Source organism: Lonchura striata, chromosome Z (genome assembly GCF_050655825.1).
Source record: "Lonchura striata isolate lonStrDom1 chromosome Z, ASM5065582v1, whole genome shotgun sequence".
Taxonomy (NCBI): domain Eukaryota; kingdom Metazoa; phylum Chordata; class Aves; order Passeriformes; family Estrildidae; genus Lonchura; species Lonchura striata.
The window spans coordinates 16,549,630-16,567,776 of record NC_140740.1 but is presented as its reverse complement, the minus strand read 5'-3'; the positions used below and the strand labels follow the sequence as shown (position 1 = coordinate 16,567,776).

Below are 18,147 nucleotides of genomic sequence, written 5' to 3'. Positions count from 1 at the left end.
CCGCGCCGGGCGGCGCCGCCGCGGCTGCGCCCCATTGGCGCTGCGGCCCGCGGGCCCCGCCCCGTCCGGCCCCGCCGCGGTGCAGTCGGCGGGCGAGGCGAGGCCGGCTCCGCTCGGGAGGCTGCGCGGGGCGGGCTCGGCGCTGCCAGGGCCGCGCGTTCTCCGGCGCGGACGGCGCCTCCCGCCGCGCCGTTACTCAGCACGGCCGGCGTCCCCAGGCGCCGCCGGGCCGGCAGAGCGCGGCCGCCGGGCGGAGCGCCAGGTGCAGGTAGGGGCCGTCCTCCCCCGGCGCGGCGGCCCGGGTGCCCGCCGCCGCGTGTGGGCGAGCTGTCTCCTCCTGGCGGGTCCGTCCGGGTCGCTTCCCCCGCTCGGCCCCGCGGCCTGCCCGCGCCGCTCGGCGCAGGCGTGCGGCGGCCCTGGAGCGGCGGCCCGCGGCGGCGTCTCCTCGGAGAGGCGGGCGGCACGGGCCGGCGGCAGAGCTGCCGGGCCCGCCGCGCTCCTGTCCGCGTCCCTGTGTCGCGGGGCTCGGGGGCCTCCGGGGTGCCGCCTGCCTCGGGGTGCTCAGCTGCTGTGGGCGCCCTGTCCCGGTGCTCCCGTCTCCGTGGTCTTGCCCTAGACTCCTTTGTTGGAAACAGGCGCACTGGTTGCTGACACGATTGTTAAAGTCTGGTTTTTCGCGGCTCCAAACAGTGCCTTTGAGTCGCTGCTAAGGACTTCGGCAGGACCCTTTTCAGATGCGGACATCTGAGGAGTTAATTTAGTTCCCGCCAGCCCGCTTAAGTCCATTCCTTCAGCTTCTGCAATTGAGGGTGGGAGTGACGCTGCTCTCAGGTATTATTTATATAAAAGCATTTAAAGTATTTGGTCAGTAATCAGCTGGAAAGGTGCTGGCTGCGGAAATGGCAGTGGGAGCAGCTGGGGCAGAGCGGTGCTAAGGGCGGAGCTCCGCGCTGTGGCCGGCCGGCTGCGCCGAGACCCCGCGCGGGGGCACGGCGGGGCTCCCGCGCCGCAGCCGGCGGACGGGTGGCTTCAGCAGGCAGCTCCGGGGGCAGAGTTTGGCTTGGAGCATGCGAGGCATTAGGTAATCGCCTTAATTCCACAGCTGTGTATCTGGAGCCCTTAGAGGTTTAATTTGTTCTTCGGGTGATAAAGAATGGCCGGATTTTTAGTTAATGTTTCCTGTATTCCCTGTCTTATTTCGACTATGCCGTTAGGTTTTGATATATACAAAGTAACCAGCAGAGGATAAATAATGTCTCTATGTATGTGTTAAAATAGCTAGAGTTTCTAAGACAAGAAGGGGTGGTTTTTTGTTTAGAATCAAATTAACCAAAGTAAAGTTTTGGTTCCATCAGGCTTCTCTGTTTTCATGTAACCTACTTTGTCCCTTGAAAACTACCTTAAATATTTACTTCACAGTATTTCTTAATATAGGGTTTTTATAATCGAATATACTTCCTTTGTGTTGTTTTCTGGACTTACTGTGTATTCTTTCTTAATAGTCTCTTAATGTTTTTATGTGGTACTTAATCAGACACTAATTCTTTTTCTCTGAACATTTTGTTGTTTTAACTGTTGGACTAGTTAAAGGATGTTCATACCATTCTGTTCCATTTTTAACATTACACAGGTGTTGGAGTACACATCGGTACTTCAGTAGTGGCTTGCACTCAAGTTCTCATTATATTGTCTTCAATGAAAGTGGTAGAAAAATACTTTAGAATTTCTTCTTTTAGCAGTAGACAATGAACAGTAAAGATGAAAGAAAACCCTAAACAAACATCAAACCCACAACCAAAATACACACAAATAGCAACCAAAACAAAAAAACCCACCAATTTTAATATCGTTCCCGTTGTGGTTTGAACAACACTTAAAGTTCCAAACCAGCAGTTATATTTATGAATTTGACTTTGTTCCTGTGAATAGTTCCCATGAAATAGGCAATTTAGTTTAAATAAACAATTAGAATAATTTATATTGAATGTAAATACAAGATTTCTAGATAAGTGTTTGCAAGGTTTTGCTGGTTTTGAAACTGATACATAGTGAAGTATTCAAAGATGTGACTAATAGGTTCCACTGTGTTGTTATCATGTACAGAGATAGGAGGACAGAAATAATTACTTATATGAAACAATTACATTTGTGTTATTCTAGGAAGTGCAAGATGAGTACTTCAGGTGTTCTTTAAGATTAAATAGACATTTTCCCCCTTCTGTCAGCCTTTATGAGAAGGCTAATTGCCACAGAATTAATTGAAATTACTGCCTGTGGGCAGTTTTATATTTGTAATTTTATATATTAGGTCTTTATTCATAAGAGAGTTAAAGAGATAAAACTGATAAAATGCTCTGGCTTTCCTTTTAAAAGCTATCTCAGAAGGGGTAAGTAGTACAGCTTGGGTGTGTTTTATTTTTAGCCTCTATTGCTGCAATAGAAGATTTTCTGCAGTTTCTTCCACTGAATTTTTATACTTAATTACTATGAAAAATGCAGTATAATTTTAAAGGGGATGTATATTTCTTTACTGTATTCTTTTTGTTGTTAGTATATTTTACCAGCTGTAGGAATTGTGTCTGCAGAACAGCATTGGCATTTTTATCACTACTGAAATGTCAAGTAGAAGGTGAGATAGTTGTGTAGTTGGGATGTGTTGATCTCAGAATCTGATGATGCTGTAATGAGCACAGAGATTTACATCATGCATACTCAGAAGGTGTTAGACTATAACTTAGGTATTCACAACATATCTTCGTCAAACGAGTCCCATTAAAGTTACTCATCTGTACTTGTGGAACCATATGCTTAAAGTAATCTAGTCAGAGTTGTTTTTGCCTTGGCTTCCTTAAGAATCCAGATAAAGCACACCTCCAGCTTATTCGCACTCTCATATGAATACAATCCATCACAGTGAATGACAAACCAGTTCCAGTATAATAGAAACACTGTTTTCATTTAGTTGGAGCTATCCTTCTGTGGAAGTTCAGTGGGTGTTTTGTGTCAGATTGGTTCAGTTAGTGACCTGCTGGTTGTCTTGGGTCTTCTAAGGGAAGAAAGTAGCAGGTGTTTGTTGTAAAGAGAGTTATTATTAGCCATGATTAGCCATGATTAGCTGGAGAGTTACTCTGAAATCAGAATATTTTGTTTCAGTAGGCATATTTTCCATTGGATTAAAAGATCAATACATAAATCCTGCATTAGTCTAGCACAGGGGAGGAATAATACTTCATCTGTTGTCTTCAGCATGTTATTTGCCATATGTGGTGACAGCCCTTTTTTAGCACATTTGAGCTATCTTGCAGGACAGTACCACCACGTCTGCTAATTCACTATGGTTTAATGCAGTACTGCCCTTTCTGTGAATCCTGCAGGCTAGTTTCCAGTCTTCTAAAATTACTTTGGCAAATAGCAAATATTTTCTGTGTGAGATAATATTTGTAGTGTTCATGGGCTGTTTATACTTACAAGTAATGTAAACTCCTGTTCTAATTATTCTGACAAGTTGATTTGGAAGAAATAAGGAATTCTGTAGTTCTCATTGTGTGCTGGCATAGAGTGCAATCCACTGTTCCTGGGCAAAACAAACTATTTATATCTCACTTTTGGAGGTGCAAATTCTTTTAAATTTTTCACAAATAAATAATAATCACCCCCTTAGAATAAAGTATAATATCTAACTTCACCTTTAACGCTTCTGTAAAGGTAGAAAAACTCACTTGTAACAGATCCATTTAATAGTTTCTGATAGAAATTGAAGTAATTTTGAGTATTGTGTCATAAGTGCTTGGGAAAAAAGCATGTTGAGGCATCACAGGAGTTTCTCTGGACTGTGAAGATGAACTCATTAAGTGCAGCTGAAAAAAGTTGCTTCTTTGGTGTTCATATTTACAAGAGAAGTGAAGAAGGAACAAACACACACCACTGCCCCCAAAACAATAGGATTTTCACTTTACATAAGACAATATAAACCTTTTGCTAATAGACTTTCTCCATAGACTCCTTCCATTTATCCTGACTTGTGGGTATAACTGAAATTTGATGCTCACATAATTTCATCTGATGGGGATGAGTTATTCCAAATTTGTGAGACTAATTGTGCTGAAACACAATATTATTGTTACTTTGGCATGCAGAAATATGGTCCTTTATCTTCTTTAAGAGCCTAAAGTACCTTCTTATGGGAGCCGATCAGTACTTCCCACCATATCCTCTATATTTTGAAGTGTTCTCCCATGTCTAAGCCTCTGTGGTTTCCCTGTGTTTTGAAGAAAGCTAGAGACCTGGGGTGAAACCCTTAGCTGCAGCAGCCTCTTTTTTTGTGGTAGTCCATGAATGCTCATGTGTTTGTCAGACTGTCTCACTGAGCCTGTTTTTGCTGCTCTAAAAGTATGCTCCATGTAACATTGTTTGCAGTATGCTTTCATACTGTATCACCAGGAAGAGACCATTCACACATCCAAAAATACAGATAGTTGTTCTGTGATGCATGTTAAAGTGTTTTTGCAGCACTGTCCTGGAAGCTTCGTTAAAAAGAAATTTAGACATGAAAACTATGTTTCTGTACAAATTTAAGGACAAAATTTGAAATGGCTAAATACTGCTAGGTGTCATAGTTAGCAGTAAGATTTTATTGTTGGGTGACCCAAATAGTTCTGGAACAGCATGGTACTGTAGACAACTGAAATCTGCTTGTTTTGTAGCTTGAGTCAAAGTCCGTATGTGAAACTGTGTTTATGTTCACAGGGAATTGTCAGGAGATGAACTTGAGACCTGTGGATAGATTTGGTATGAAAAAGTTGTGTAAAATGAAATGTCAGATGCCTTAACACACAGAAAGTAGAGTAAAAGCTTATCTTTGGTGTGCTGGTTTCCAGCATGGTACTTGTCAAATTCCATTTCTCTTCTTATCTCTGAGAAAAAATTGCCACAACAGAGGATTTTTCCCCACTCCCTTCTCACTGCTCTAAATTAAGAGAACACAATGTCTGTTTTAAGGGCAACTGTATCTATACCTGTCTTGCTTTAGGTAGGTGTGTTTATTTTTTTTCTCCCCTCCTCACCACTGTAGAAACCAATGCTTTGAATTAGTCCTATAGATTATATTGCTGTAGAGCTTTTAGTATGGGATGTGTAAAAAAACAAAACAATTGTGTAATTTATACAATCCAAATTCCTATGGGCAATACAGCTACAAACATCTTTGAAGGTTTTCAAAACATTTATGTCAGCAAGTATAAGGAGAGAAGATAAGTTTATGGGTACATTTTCATGTACCAGAGGTCTAGAGTGTTCGCTAATCCAGAAGCATCATCTTGTTATGTCTTAAGTTTTGACCTTCATGCACCCTTCATACTTCTGATAGTGCTTGCAGAAGCCCATACCTTGTGATTGCAATATACAATCTTTGTATTTAGGAGATGCTGTAGTGATTTTTAGCTGCAGAAATCTGCATACCTTAGTCAGCTGCAACTTTGCAACATGTTTCAACTGTTATCACTTATGTATTTGTGAATGGGAAGAACACTTTTCTTAATGTTTTAAGATGAGGAACTTAATTTCTTCCAAAGAAATTCCAAAACTCATGCTTGTTCTTTCCCTGGGTAATCATGCTTTACTTTTGATGGTTGGTAGAGTTGTCACTCCTCTTTAATAATATACTCATTGTGAAATAACTAATAATATAAAATTAAATATTATATGGAAATGTACATATATGTATTTAAGTATTTGTTTTCTTAAATGTTCAGAAGTTATGCATTATTTTCTAGAGATGTTATGTTCTTTTTTTTTGTAAGTTGTGTTTTTTTAATGTCAGATTGTACCTGGAAACTGATACTATTCTCTCTTCCCATTTCAGACTAGAAGATGAATAATCTTTCCTTTAGTGAACTGTGTTGCCTGTTCTGTTGTCCACCATGCCCAGGGAAAATTGCCTCTAAGCTGGCATTCTTACCTCCTGATCCCACATACACACTGATGTGTGATGAGAGTGGTAGTCGCTGGACCTTGCATCTCTCAGAGCGAGCAGACTGGCAATATTCTTCTAGAGAAAAAGATGCCATTGAGTGCTTCATGACTAGAACCTGTAAAGGCAACAGGATTGCCTGTATGTTTGTGCGTTGCTCACCTAACGCCAAGTACACTTTGCTCTTCTCACACGGAAATGCTGTTGACCTGGGTCAGATGAGCAGCTTTTATATAGGACTGGGTTCACGGATTAATTGCAACATATTCTCCTATGATTATTCTGGATATGGTGCAAGTTCAGGGAAGCCTACAGAGAAGAATCTGTATGCTGACATTGATGCCGCTTGGGTGGCTCTTAGAACAAGGTAAGACATTAGCTGCCATTTTTCTTTTACAGCATTTTTGTCAAACAGTTTTATTTATCAGGAGTTGAAACAGCAATGCTGTGATTTAGCATTAGTGGATTCATATCCAAGCTGACTGGTGGTGCCTCGTGCTGAAGGCATTGTCAGTATGAAGCAGGATCAGTGTATATGGCTTACATACTGGAAAAATTGAAGTGGAATTAAATTTAATAAGTTGTGGTTTAAGTCTTGGAAAAATAGAGGATCTTCCTTATAGTTTGAAATCTTCTCAGCTGCAAAAATTAAAAAGTTGGGAAAAATCCATAGTAATTGATACCTCAGTAATTAACCCACTGTTGTGACGTGGATGTGAGAAAATGCAGGTTGTTTCTTCAGATAATTTCCATCACCTACTTTTTTTATAGGAAGGGCAGAGTGAAAGCTGGTACAAGAGAACTTGGTGAGACTCTTATTTCTGTATGGTGTTGAGATCACCTTTGTTTCAGAATTCTGACTAGCAGCTACAGTATCTCCAAAGAGAGAAAACATATTTTTGCTTTATATAGAAAGCTATCTTCACAAAATATAATGTGTGGGAGAGGTTGTAATGGATCTGTGTAAATACCTTATGCTGGGAACTAAACAAGAGGAATTTGGAGCAGTACTGTTAATTCAAGCAGAATAAAAGTTGACAAGAAAAAATGTAAATGGAAAGATGTTATTTCAGCAATTTCTGTGTCCTAAGCCTCTGGTTTTGTGGGACATAAAATAGCAAGGTGAAAGACTCTGAATGCTTTCACTTGATATAGGTGAGAATCCTAGAGAATCCTGCATCAAGTGCAGCTTCTCTAATTTGAGAGCAATTTTCACCATAATTTTTTCCATTTAGCTCAATAGTCTTCTCATATTACAAATACCTAGATTATAAAAACTATTTTTTAAAATAGTATTCAATCATAAGTGTGCTCACCAAAAAATCCTAGCTCAGTGTGCATTTTAAACCAAAATGATATAAAAATCTGAAGTGTGTTGTTATGGCTCAGTCATTGCAACCTGAGCATCCTGTTTAATAATTATAGTATCAAGGATATGACTTAGTGTAAGGGCATGTGGACTTTAAATCCTGGATCCTGATAATTGTCACAGTGAGTTTAGAGCTTCATCAGTGTAATACTAATGAGCAGATTACCCCTTCTGAGTGTTTTAAATACACATTTAGTCTTTTTACATGGCAGTCCTTTTACATTACAACAACAGTATGATACTTCTTTTCAAATAAACATATGTTATCCATGTATTAAATAGAGGAAAATCTTACTATCATAAACCTCACTCAACTGCAGGGGACAGGTTTTCAGCTTCATCTATTCAAAAATATTCATACTCGGTCGTTAGATTAGCTTTTGGCATTTATTTTTATTACAGTGGAAAGTTGAGATATGACTGTTCCATAAGCCAAGAGCTGCAACAGGTGCAATGTTGACTATGGTTGGTAGCTGGTAGGTGATCTGGACATTAGCTACTCAGTGAAATACCCTGTAACATTTACCAAAAACATGATGTGGTTTGTGAACAATTTGGAAGACAGTCTGAGCTATTTAAATGTAACAGAAAATGGAAGAGAACTAGATGGTGAAACATAATACTTTGTAAGTTTACAGGCTCTGTTTTATAAATTAATCTGTAATTATTGTTTCTTCTTCCTCATAGTAAATGTCTGAATATAAAGCCTACAAGGAAATGGGATTGCAATTTGAATTCTCACCACGATTCTTAAGCAATGAAGTGTACTTTCTCTAGACAAATAAGACTGTTTGTAATTGGTAGGACAGAGACTAATGGCTTTAAACTGAAAGATGGTAAATTGACATTGAGATATAAGAAAGAATTTATTTTCTGTGAGGGTGATAAAGCACTGGAACAGGTTGCCAAGAGAAGAACCGGTTGTCCAGAGAAATTGTGGGTAACTTCCCCATCCCTGGAAGTGTTCAAGACCACGCTGAGTGGAACTTTCAGCAGATTGATCTAGTGGAAAGTATACCTGCCCATGGCAGGGAAGGTAGAATTACAGGGTTGTTAAATGTCCATTCCAACCCAAACTATTCTATGATTGTAATCCCATATAAGTGTGCTCTTTCATGAGCAGACATTGTTGGGAAGACCTTTAAATATATAAGATAGTCTTATGGTCAAGACCTTAGTCCCTTTTTACTTGTCTGCCTTTTTCATTATTATTATTTCACCTCCTATCGAAATTAGGTAATTCTGTAGAGTGTATAAAATGTACATTCGTCTGCCCAATTTGGAATTTCACACGTCACCTGAATTTTGTCTGCTGTTGAAAAAGAGGTTGGTGTTACCAGTTACACCTGTAGTACTTAGAACAGCTTTCCAATTGTCTGACCTGGTCTTATCCTTGTATCTGAATGCTGGATGTATCAGGGGAAGTTCAGCACTTGACTTTGGATATACTGGCTCACAGTTTGGTTTTCCAGCTATGATATTCTCTTGAGCTCAGCTGTGTTAAAATACTCAATGAATATCTGGACCAGAACAGAGCCTTTGAGCATTTGCTGCAGCCTTGATTCATTTTCATTGCATAACCCGTTCTGTCAGCTTCACACTGGCATCATCTTTAACATTTATGACTGATTCTGCAAAAACAAAGTAATTCAATGGATTGTTTGCAGAAAAAATGTGAGTGTAGCTGTAACTCCTTGGAAATTCTTGTTGATGAGGTAAGAAAGGGACCCAAGACTTTTAAACTCTGGCTCTCAGTTTGTGATGTGATGAAGAAAAGAATGGAGAAGTTACCTCTGGAGATTGATCACAGCCATAGCTCCCTGCATTCCCTGTTCTGAAAAATGAAATTGTAGATTTCAGCACTAAAAGGTGTTTCTAGGGTAATTGAAATGCTGATGAGGATTTAATTCTACAATTAACAAAACTGCTTGTGGTAAAGACTTGCTAGCATCTTAAGTTTTGTGTCTTGGAAAGGCACAAAAACTCACAAGAGTTACTCACCTGTAAATCAGTACAGCTGTCCAGTGGGGACTGGACATCTGGTGTGAAATAGTCTGGAAGTCATACTGAGGATGAGATTTTGCTGTGAATATTAATATTCATGAAAGTGAATACAGAAAACTAGTTTGACAGCCTATCAGAACAGGTTAAGAGCAGATGTAGATGCTGAGTTGTGTCCCCATTCTTTACCTTCTTTGAGGATGTTAATAGGAAGCAGTAGCTACCTATGTGAATGATGGCCATGAAAGAAGGTGGTGTGATTCACTGCCTTCATCAGGTTTGGAAAAGTTGTACATTGTTGCATATTCATGTACATGGGTCTATATAAAAGCCACAAGTGAGGACATTCTTTTTCCAGCTGTCATAACTAGCAAGTGTTGAAATGCCAGGAGTCATTTTGGGATACGCCTGTTTTCTGCTGTTCTGGTCTCTGAAGGCCTTTGATGACACCCTAGCAAGGGTGGAAAGGTTTAACCAGCCTCAGGCAAATGCAGGGCAAGTGGTGTTCATTCAGAAGCCTCTGAAGATGTGCCAGAGTTGCCTCATGACCAGATTTACGCGTAAGAAGCAAACCAGCCCTTTCATTGTTGCTTATCATGGGCTGCATAATAATTGAAAAATTGACGATGTGTCAAAGTGGACAGAATGTCAATAAATTTAACAGCAAGGTATAGGAATAATACTGAGTCACTTCAGATGTTGGCCAAAATTGTTAGTTTGGCAATTCACAAACTACTACTTTTTTTTTTTTTTCAGTCAGAACTAGAAGAGGGGGAGTTCAGCTAGAAGTTGAGGTACCGTAACTTTGTACATTTGGAGAGAAATTGAGGTTTTCTTTAAATTGATAGGGAAAAGAAGCTCAATTATCATGGAATTGAAATCTTGACAATAGAACAAGTGTATTGGCAGCATTTTAAAGTTTAGAAAAAGCCAAACAGAAAGAGAAGGTGCAGTTTGTTGATTACAATGTGAACAATGGGTTTGCCTGTCATAAAACATAGTTCCTTTTTTCTATTCCCAATGTAAAATCTTTTAGGCACGAGACAGGGAATGGGCATATCAGTTGAAGAAGAGCTGTATGCTCCTGAATGTTATTTGTGGCCTGTCATGTTGAGAGTTATAGGGTGGATAAGGTTCATGCCCTTCATGTTCTGCAAATTGCAGCTGTAATTTCATGTGTTATGTCTGTTCATGATGACAAAAGATTCTGAATGTGCATTGAAAATTCCCTCTGTGTGTTCCTCCTTCTTCCATGTGCCGCAAGTGCTGTGTCAGTTTTCTAAATGTCTGTGTTGCAATATCTTCACAAACTGTAGCTTCTCCAGAGCATGTAGTGTAAGCCTAAGGAAGTACTATGGAGAAGGTGCACTTCTAAGCTTGATCTTATCAGTACTTTATTTCATTATTGTAAAGTGATCACGTCTTATAGATTAAGAGCAATAGTTCATAAGTAAATATAAATTACTTTGTCTCCCTTATGTATATCCAGATCAAAATGGCAGGTATTTTTAAGAGCCTGACAGTGTAGCATAGTAATTTCTGCTGGTATTTGCTTCTTAAAAATAACTGAAGTTAAAAACCAGAAACAAACAAAAAAACCCAAAGAAACAAAAAAACTCTACCTACCTTGTCAGAGCCAGGTATACATTTTGTAGTTTGCTTATTGCACATTATGGTAATGTGATACATATCCAGTGAAAATATCAAATAAGGTAAATATCCAATGTAAGTGGTGTACATCCAATTAAAGTGTTCAAGGAAGGGTCAGAAAGCACTTAGAGCAACTTGATTCAGTGAAATACTACCTCACTATGGCAGGGGACTGGACTATATTACATTCCAACCTAAACTGTTCTATGATTCCATGAAGAGAAAAAAGAGAATGGAGGGGAGGAGAAAAGGTAGGCCACCAGTAAGAAAAGTGTTTAGTAGAGTGCAGAAAAGATCTTGCTACAAAGACAGAAATATCAAGGAAATAGTGAATGAGTTTCTGCTAAATCGCATGAAGTTCATCACCAAGGGGAAAAAAGAACATTTCTGTGTAGCAGTTCTTTTCCTGCCAGAAGCTGAAAAGATCAGGCCAGGATCTGCCTCTTTTACAGGAGACCGTCTATATCTGGTCAGCATATGTAGGGACGCAGAAAAGAATACTGGCTTCATTAATGTTATGTTGGGCCCAGGTTCCAGGCATTTGAACAGTTGGGACAGTTACAACACCTTACTGGCTTGCTCCTTCCTCACCTGGCAGTGGCATGCTGTTTCCTGCCTGTCCCTGAACACAGCACAAAGGAGTGCTAAAGCAATTGCTTCACTACTCCCAGACAAGATTTATTTAGTTCCTTTCATAACTGTTAAAGCCTAATGAGGGGGAACACATGGCTGAAGCTGCAAACAGGAAAGTGGTTCTTTTCTGTTCAGCAATAGCTTAGCTTTGTAGTGACATTAACCTGTGCCTTTAGTATGGTGATGAAGTAGAAATTCTGTCAGGAAGCTTACATGAACACAGGTTCTATGTCAAAACTGCTCTTTAGATTTCATCTGCTTTCCAGACAGGTAACCTTTAAGTGTGTGAACATAAAGAATGAATTGGGTGTTGAAAGGAATTGAAATCTCAGTTGTTCTGGGAAAGATGCTGCAGTCAGCCTTTAAACTGCAGAAATTATCAATCAAGTTTTGTATCAGATTCTGCCCAGAATACCTTGTCCATGAGGAATAGTGCTTTCTTTGCAAAATCAGCACATTGGTACATCTGTACATAGCTACTTTTAAGGTTTTCTTGTAAGGTCCATTTTGTTGATTATGGCTTAAGAAAAAAAAAATCCCCCAACCTAAAAATACCCTCCATTACCTTCAGCCCCACATTTTAGGCCTGTCTGTGCTGACACAGGTTGCCTAAGATTACTTGAGTGGAGAACAGTGTTTACATTAGTCCTATTATCAACATAATGAGCTTTCAAAGATAGCAACTGTCTTTACAGTATGTCTTTGACCTCTTGTAACCAGAGGAGCTACTTGAAGGATATGGCTCTGTAAATGTCATGTTCCCCTTCCTCAGAATGGCCTGTACTTAAAAGGCACTGATTAAGAGAATAATGTTGCTGCGACTTTTTCTCTTGATCTGACATTCCTCCATAGGGAGACCAGGTATTGGTCATCTGATAATTTGCCACAAAACTTCTTGGAGTTTAACAGGCTATCAGTCTGTCAAAAGAAGTAAACAACTTTTATGAATAGGGAATTTAAAACCAGTTACCATTTCAATAGTTTTTCTGTTTTAGATTGTAAAGTGGTACTTTCGAGAGATAGCAGTACTAGTGGTACTTTTGAGAGGGGCAGTTGGGCTCTTCCTTTTTTCAAAATATTTGAGGAGCCTATTATATTGGGCTTGCATGGCCAAGCTTTGGTGGCCAGAGCTACAAGGGTGCCTTCTGTGTGAAGCTGCCAGAGGCTTTCTCTAATCTCTGTCAGCTCCAAAGATGGATGTGCCTCTGGCCAAGGCTAGGCCAATTAGAAATTATGGTAGTGCCTCTGGGATAACATATTTAAGAAGAAGAGGAAAAAAATTACAATTGTGCAGTTGTAATTTCAGACAGAAAAGCGTGAAAGGAGAACATGTGATGGGAACAGCACTACAGACACCAGGGTCAGTGGAGAAGGAGGGGCAGGAGGTGCTCCAGGCATCAGAGGAACCCCACACCAGGGCAGGGGGATGCCTGAAGGGAGGCTGTGACCCCATGGGAGACCTGTGGAGAGAGGAGCCCACACTGGAGCAGCCTGTCCTTGAAGAGCTGCACCTCATGGAAGAATGACCGACCCTGCAGCAGTTTGAGGGGGACTGTTGCTGTGGGACAGACTCACATCAGAGAAGGTCATGGAGAAGTGTCCCTGAAGGACTCCTTGCCTGAGCAGCAAGAGAAACAACATGTGATGAACTGACCATAACCCCCATTCCCTGTCTCCCTGCACCTCTGGGGGAGAGCGGTAGAGCTGGAATGAGGGGATGGTGTTTATCCTGTTCTGATTTTGTTAGTAATAAATTCAATTATTAATATTAATAATTATAATAAATAATTAATAACAATAATTTAATTTACAATCATTCAATTTAATAATAATTTTGTTAGTAATAAATTCAATTACTTCTAGCTGGTCTTGACCATGATGGTATTTGATAAGCAATCTCTCCCAGTCCTTATCTCAGCCCATGAGGCCTTCATTAAATTTTCTCTCCCCTGTCCAGCTGTGGAGCGGAGTGAGAGCTGCTTTGGTGGGTGCCTGGCACTAGCCAGGATTAGCCCACTAAACTTTTTCAAGAGAAAAGGGAAGACTGGAATGAGCGGATGTAATCTGTTTTCCAAGCTGCTTGGATATTGTTATCTGGGAGGTGGGGGTTGATTATTTAGGTGTTCATCCTATTCAAGCCGGAATATTCAGAAGTGTACTTTGGACCACCACTTTGGGTTATTGACTTCTTTACTTTAGTTTATAGATTGCAAAACATGTCTTTTCTGGTGGGCACTGTGAGGCAATCTTTTTGACTGTGATGGAGTAAGGATTATTTTAGTCCAGATACTGTAAATGCTTTTCTTATTTTTTTGTAGCTGTCATTTATCTATTTTCAGGCTGAAGGAATTTGATCAAAAAATAGGGGAAAGAATAATGAGAAAGAGGAGAATATATGTTTTCAGATACAGGTTTTAAGTTGTGCTTTAAATTCCTGTGTAATGGCCTGTATCTTGCAAAACTCAACACCCAAGGAAATGGAAGTTGGCAAGGTTTATTATTTGAAAACTGTTTTATCATAATGTGCTGCTTCATGCCATACTAGTGATGCAACATACTAATGCAAATTTTGTTCAGATTATGTTGGAAGGAGGGAAGGTTGTACTGTACTTTCATAGTGGATAAATGTGATGTGGCTTGGGAGATGAATTGTGAAAGGATAAGTGCTATGTTCTCAGGTGTTTCAGAAGAGTTTCAGAAATAGTAGAGAGCTTAGATTTGTCTTTTATTTCAAAACTTTAATTTATTTTATTTATGTGTGTTGGAATTTTCAGAAAATCTTGTTAATGCTTGAAATTGCTTTTTCTTTGAGAATTGTTGTGATATGAAGGGCCTGCTAGTAGTTCTAGGCTGATGGTGAAGACTTAAGAGTTTTAGAAGTCTTAATTTGATAATGATCTCATTATGACTAAAAACTCTTTCTAGGAAACACTGATAGTGATTAAGTCATAATGCAGCAAGATTCCTGTGTCAGGCAGAGTCTGCCTCTGTGCTAATACTTTAAAAACTTTCACATTTCACTCTATCAGAACCTAATCTAAATAAACAGATGAATATTAAATAGACAATGTTAGATGTGAACAGTTTACCAAATTTACCAAGTTATTGGCATGCCTGATGAGTTCTGCTACTGGTACGTAGTATGTAATCTTCCTAGATACGTATTTTTTTATTAACTGTATATTATATATGGATGCAACTTAGAGGGTATTTTTTCTGGCTTGTTAAGAAGTACTTGTAGATTTGGGGAGAGCTGTTTTGTTGGTTAGTAATTTGAATGTGTTGAATGTAATACACACATTAAACACCTTTTTTCCTAATGTTTGTGAATTTCTTTGGTACTTCTACTTCCCTGACTTTACTGGAGAGATGCAAAATATACTAATTTGATGACTTCTTTGTGGCTATGGGTGTTGTTATATAATGTTGACAGAAAATATGCATGCCTTTATTGTAGACAAGGTAACAGGTGCACTTTCCTAAACTTGATTTTCATTACTTTTAGAGTTAAAGTGGAAACCTACCTCATGCTGTTCCACAGTGATATTACACTGGGCTGTTCTTACTTAAGAAGTTGAACAAGTTTTTAATAATTCATGAGAACCATGATTTGGTTGTTGTTGGTTTTGGGTTTTTGTTGTGTATGGGGTTTTCTTGGATTTGTTATTATTGCAATATAGTATCCTTTCCTATTCAAGGTATTTCCTTTCCCAAGTTCAGATACACTGCTGCAGTCTGACCTGTCCTAAGAGCACCTGGTTTGTACAGGGCAGTGGATCAACAGTTCACTTCTTTTTCAGGCACTGTTCTTGGCCACATTACTGTTCTCTTCAGAGGCTTTTCCCATGTAACTTGGGTAGCAATTGCTTGTGGATTAAGTTGATAAGAACAAGCTTCTTGGTTATTACATCACTCTCAGTATGGGCATGCTTTAAGTGTCACTAAATTTAAAAACAATGTTACCAGCCTGCAGGCTTTGTCAAGTATCAGAAGAGTAAAGCTGACTAAATTTTTGCAGGCCCGAATTATGCTTTATGTGATGATAACCAAAGAGCTATTAAGGCTCTAATCAGTTTTCTGTTGTAGGTCCACTGAAGCTAATAGTAAAGACTTTTAACAATCCATATTTTAAAAAATTAAATCATTATTTCAATATCCTACAGGCATAAGGAAAAAAAAATACTGGAAATAGAGAGTATATAAATAATTGTGTAGTTTAGTCAGGAATGTTATAGAACATTCTTGCTTGTTCTTCTACCAGTCCTGTTTCATAGTTGATACCCTTCTGAAAATTTTCATCTTCAGAAATGCTTTTTTTGCCTTGCTCTGTAGGTCTTGTCTGTTTCACTTTATATGCCACCTTTTAAACATGTCTAATTTTCTAGGTATGGAATTCGCCCTGAAAATGTGATTATATATGGCCAGAGTATAGGAACAGTACCATCTGTGGATCTTGCTGCTAGGTATGAAAGTGCTGCTGTAATTCTTCATTCTCCACTGACCTCAGGAATGCGAGTAGCTTTTCCTGATACAAAGAAGACGTACTGCTTTGATGCATTCCCAAAGTAAGTTGTAGGATTTTTTTTTTTATTCAGCATGCATTTTCTTTATAACAGAAGTTTTCAACTAGAGAAACAAGTAGTCTGGCATGTTCTCTGAAAGTTTTTTCAAAGATTTAATAAAAGAATTGGAGAAAAATCAGTGAATAACATCAAAGAGGAACATTTGATTTGAAGAAGTTTACTAAACTTTGTAAACCTTCTAGGCACTTCGCATCTCTAATCATTTTAGTGGATATCTGTAAAGAAGTAATTAATTTTCCTATACATAACATATAAATTCCTAGTTTTAGCAAGTAACTCTATCCAGTGAATTGTTAGTCTGGATAACTGTGAACAGAGTCCTTTGCAATATGTTTCTGTAAGGCTGAAAAACGAAGTAGAACTTAAGAAAATTCCTGTCATGTATTTCAGAACTATGCCATTGTTTTCATAGATGTAATCTTTTTCTTTACAGCATTGACAAAATTTCTAAAATAACATCTCCTGTCTTAATAATCCATGGAACTGAAGATGAAGTAATTGACTTTTCACATGGCCTAGCATTATTTGAGCGTTGCCAGAGACCTGTAGAACCACTGTGGGTAGAAGGAGCGGGCCATAATGATGTGGAACTCTATGGACAGTACCTTGAAAGATTAAAACAGTTTGTGTCACAGGAACTGGTGAACTTGTAACTTTCATTGTGTATTTACAGGTTTTTTTTCATTTCACTGCAGAACTGCACACTTTGATAAATATGTAACTTAAAGCCTGAATCTTGTATTTTCAAATCATCTTGGTTGCCTTCATTAAATCTACAGGTAATGATTTGTCAACATAATTAATGAAGGTTTTAATGTCAGCGTTATAAACTGGAATTACATGATCATGCAGTCAGACTTGGCAGTTCATATTTCTTTGTGTGAGGTTTTTTCTCCTTAGATGTAAAGAAAAAAAATCACAAGGAGTACTGTAAGAAAATTGAATTATATAAAACCAAATGCTGTAAAAGTGTTGCCAAGTGCTTTAGCATATCAAAACCAAGCTTATATTTTTTAAACATCTCAAAGTGTACTGTGACTTACTCTGTTGCACAGGTGTAATTAAAAAACTGACTTCTAAGCTGTTGTTCTGTAAAAATGTAATAGCCATGAAATTTGAGCAAATACTAATGTATGTAATGAGAATAAACAGTCACTGGAAATTACTTATGCCCTTTTACAGGAAGAGGGGGCAAAATAGATATCTTTTCCCATATTTTTCATTTATTTTTTGCTTAGTTTCCCTTTACTTATTTTGTACTCATATTGTCTCTTAGCTTTCAGGATAATAAAATATATCCACTCATGTTCTCAGGAGTCCTAATCTTGCCTAAATAATTCCACAAGTTATCACTGTTATAACGGAAGTATCATTCACATGATTGCTACTGAGGCCATAAAATACCTCTTTGAAACCAGACTTAAAGTCTTGAAGACTTCTTGAACCATGTAGTTTTAAACACTGATTTTCTAGAGCCACAATGTGTCATTAAGAAGAAGCTTGAAGTTTATCCAACATTGTAATAAGAGTTTGCAAATTAGCACTGGTCTGATCAGGTTTAATTTTGGATGTTTCATGTAAAAACTTACTGGTTTTTGAGTATTGTATGGAAATTTTACTAATCGGGCCTGGGAGAGGTGGGAGGATTGGCAAGACGATAATATCGACATTTTTCTATTAACTTATCATGAAATAAACTTAAGTTACCTTTCCCTGCATTTTACGTGAATAAAACTATGAAAAATATACTTAATTATATGTAGCCTAATTGTGAACAAAATAATATTCCAACAATACACACTGTACTTTTAAGGCCTTATGTAGTTTAATTGTTCTACTTGTTTTTTGCAATTGAGACTATTGTATACTTAAATGTGTAGCTTTGAGTATTGTGAAAACTTTGGTTAAGATGTGTTGATTAGCAGTAAACATTATTCCACAAA

The 18,147-nt window shown here is 38.6% G+C and overlaps 1 protein-coding gene across 6 annotated transcripts; it reads left to right on the top strand.

Moving 5' to 3' along the window:
• The first annotated feature begins 81 nt into the window (after nucleotides 1-81).
• ABHD17B (abhydrolase domain containing 17B, depalmitoylase) lies at nucleotides 82-18,147 on the top strand. Of its 6 annotated transcripts, none has more exons than XM_085566560.1 (5): nucleotides 82-268; nucleotides 691-831; nucleotides 5,861-6,335; nucleotides 16,007-16,186; nucleotides 16,638-18,147. In XM_085566560.1, exons 3-5 carry the CDS (start codon nucleotides 5,869-5,871, stop codon nucleotides 16,855-16,857), a joined length of 867 nt encoding a protein of 288 aa, XP_085422686.1. In that variant the 5' UTR covers nucleotides 82-268; nucleotides 691-831; nucleotides 5,861-5,868; the 3' UTR covers nucleotides 16,858-18,147. The 6 variants fall into 6 exon arrangements, with proteins under 6 accessions (XP_085422686.1, XP_085422685.1, XP_021397185.1 ...); XM_085566559.1 differs by having other exon boundaries at nucleotides 691-5,029; nucleotides 16,617-18,147; XM_021541510.4 differs by lacking the exon at nucleotides 691-831.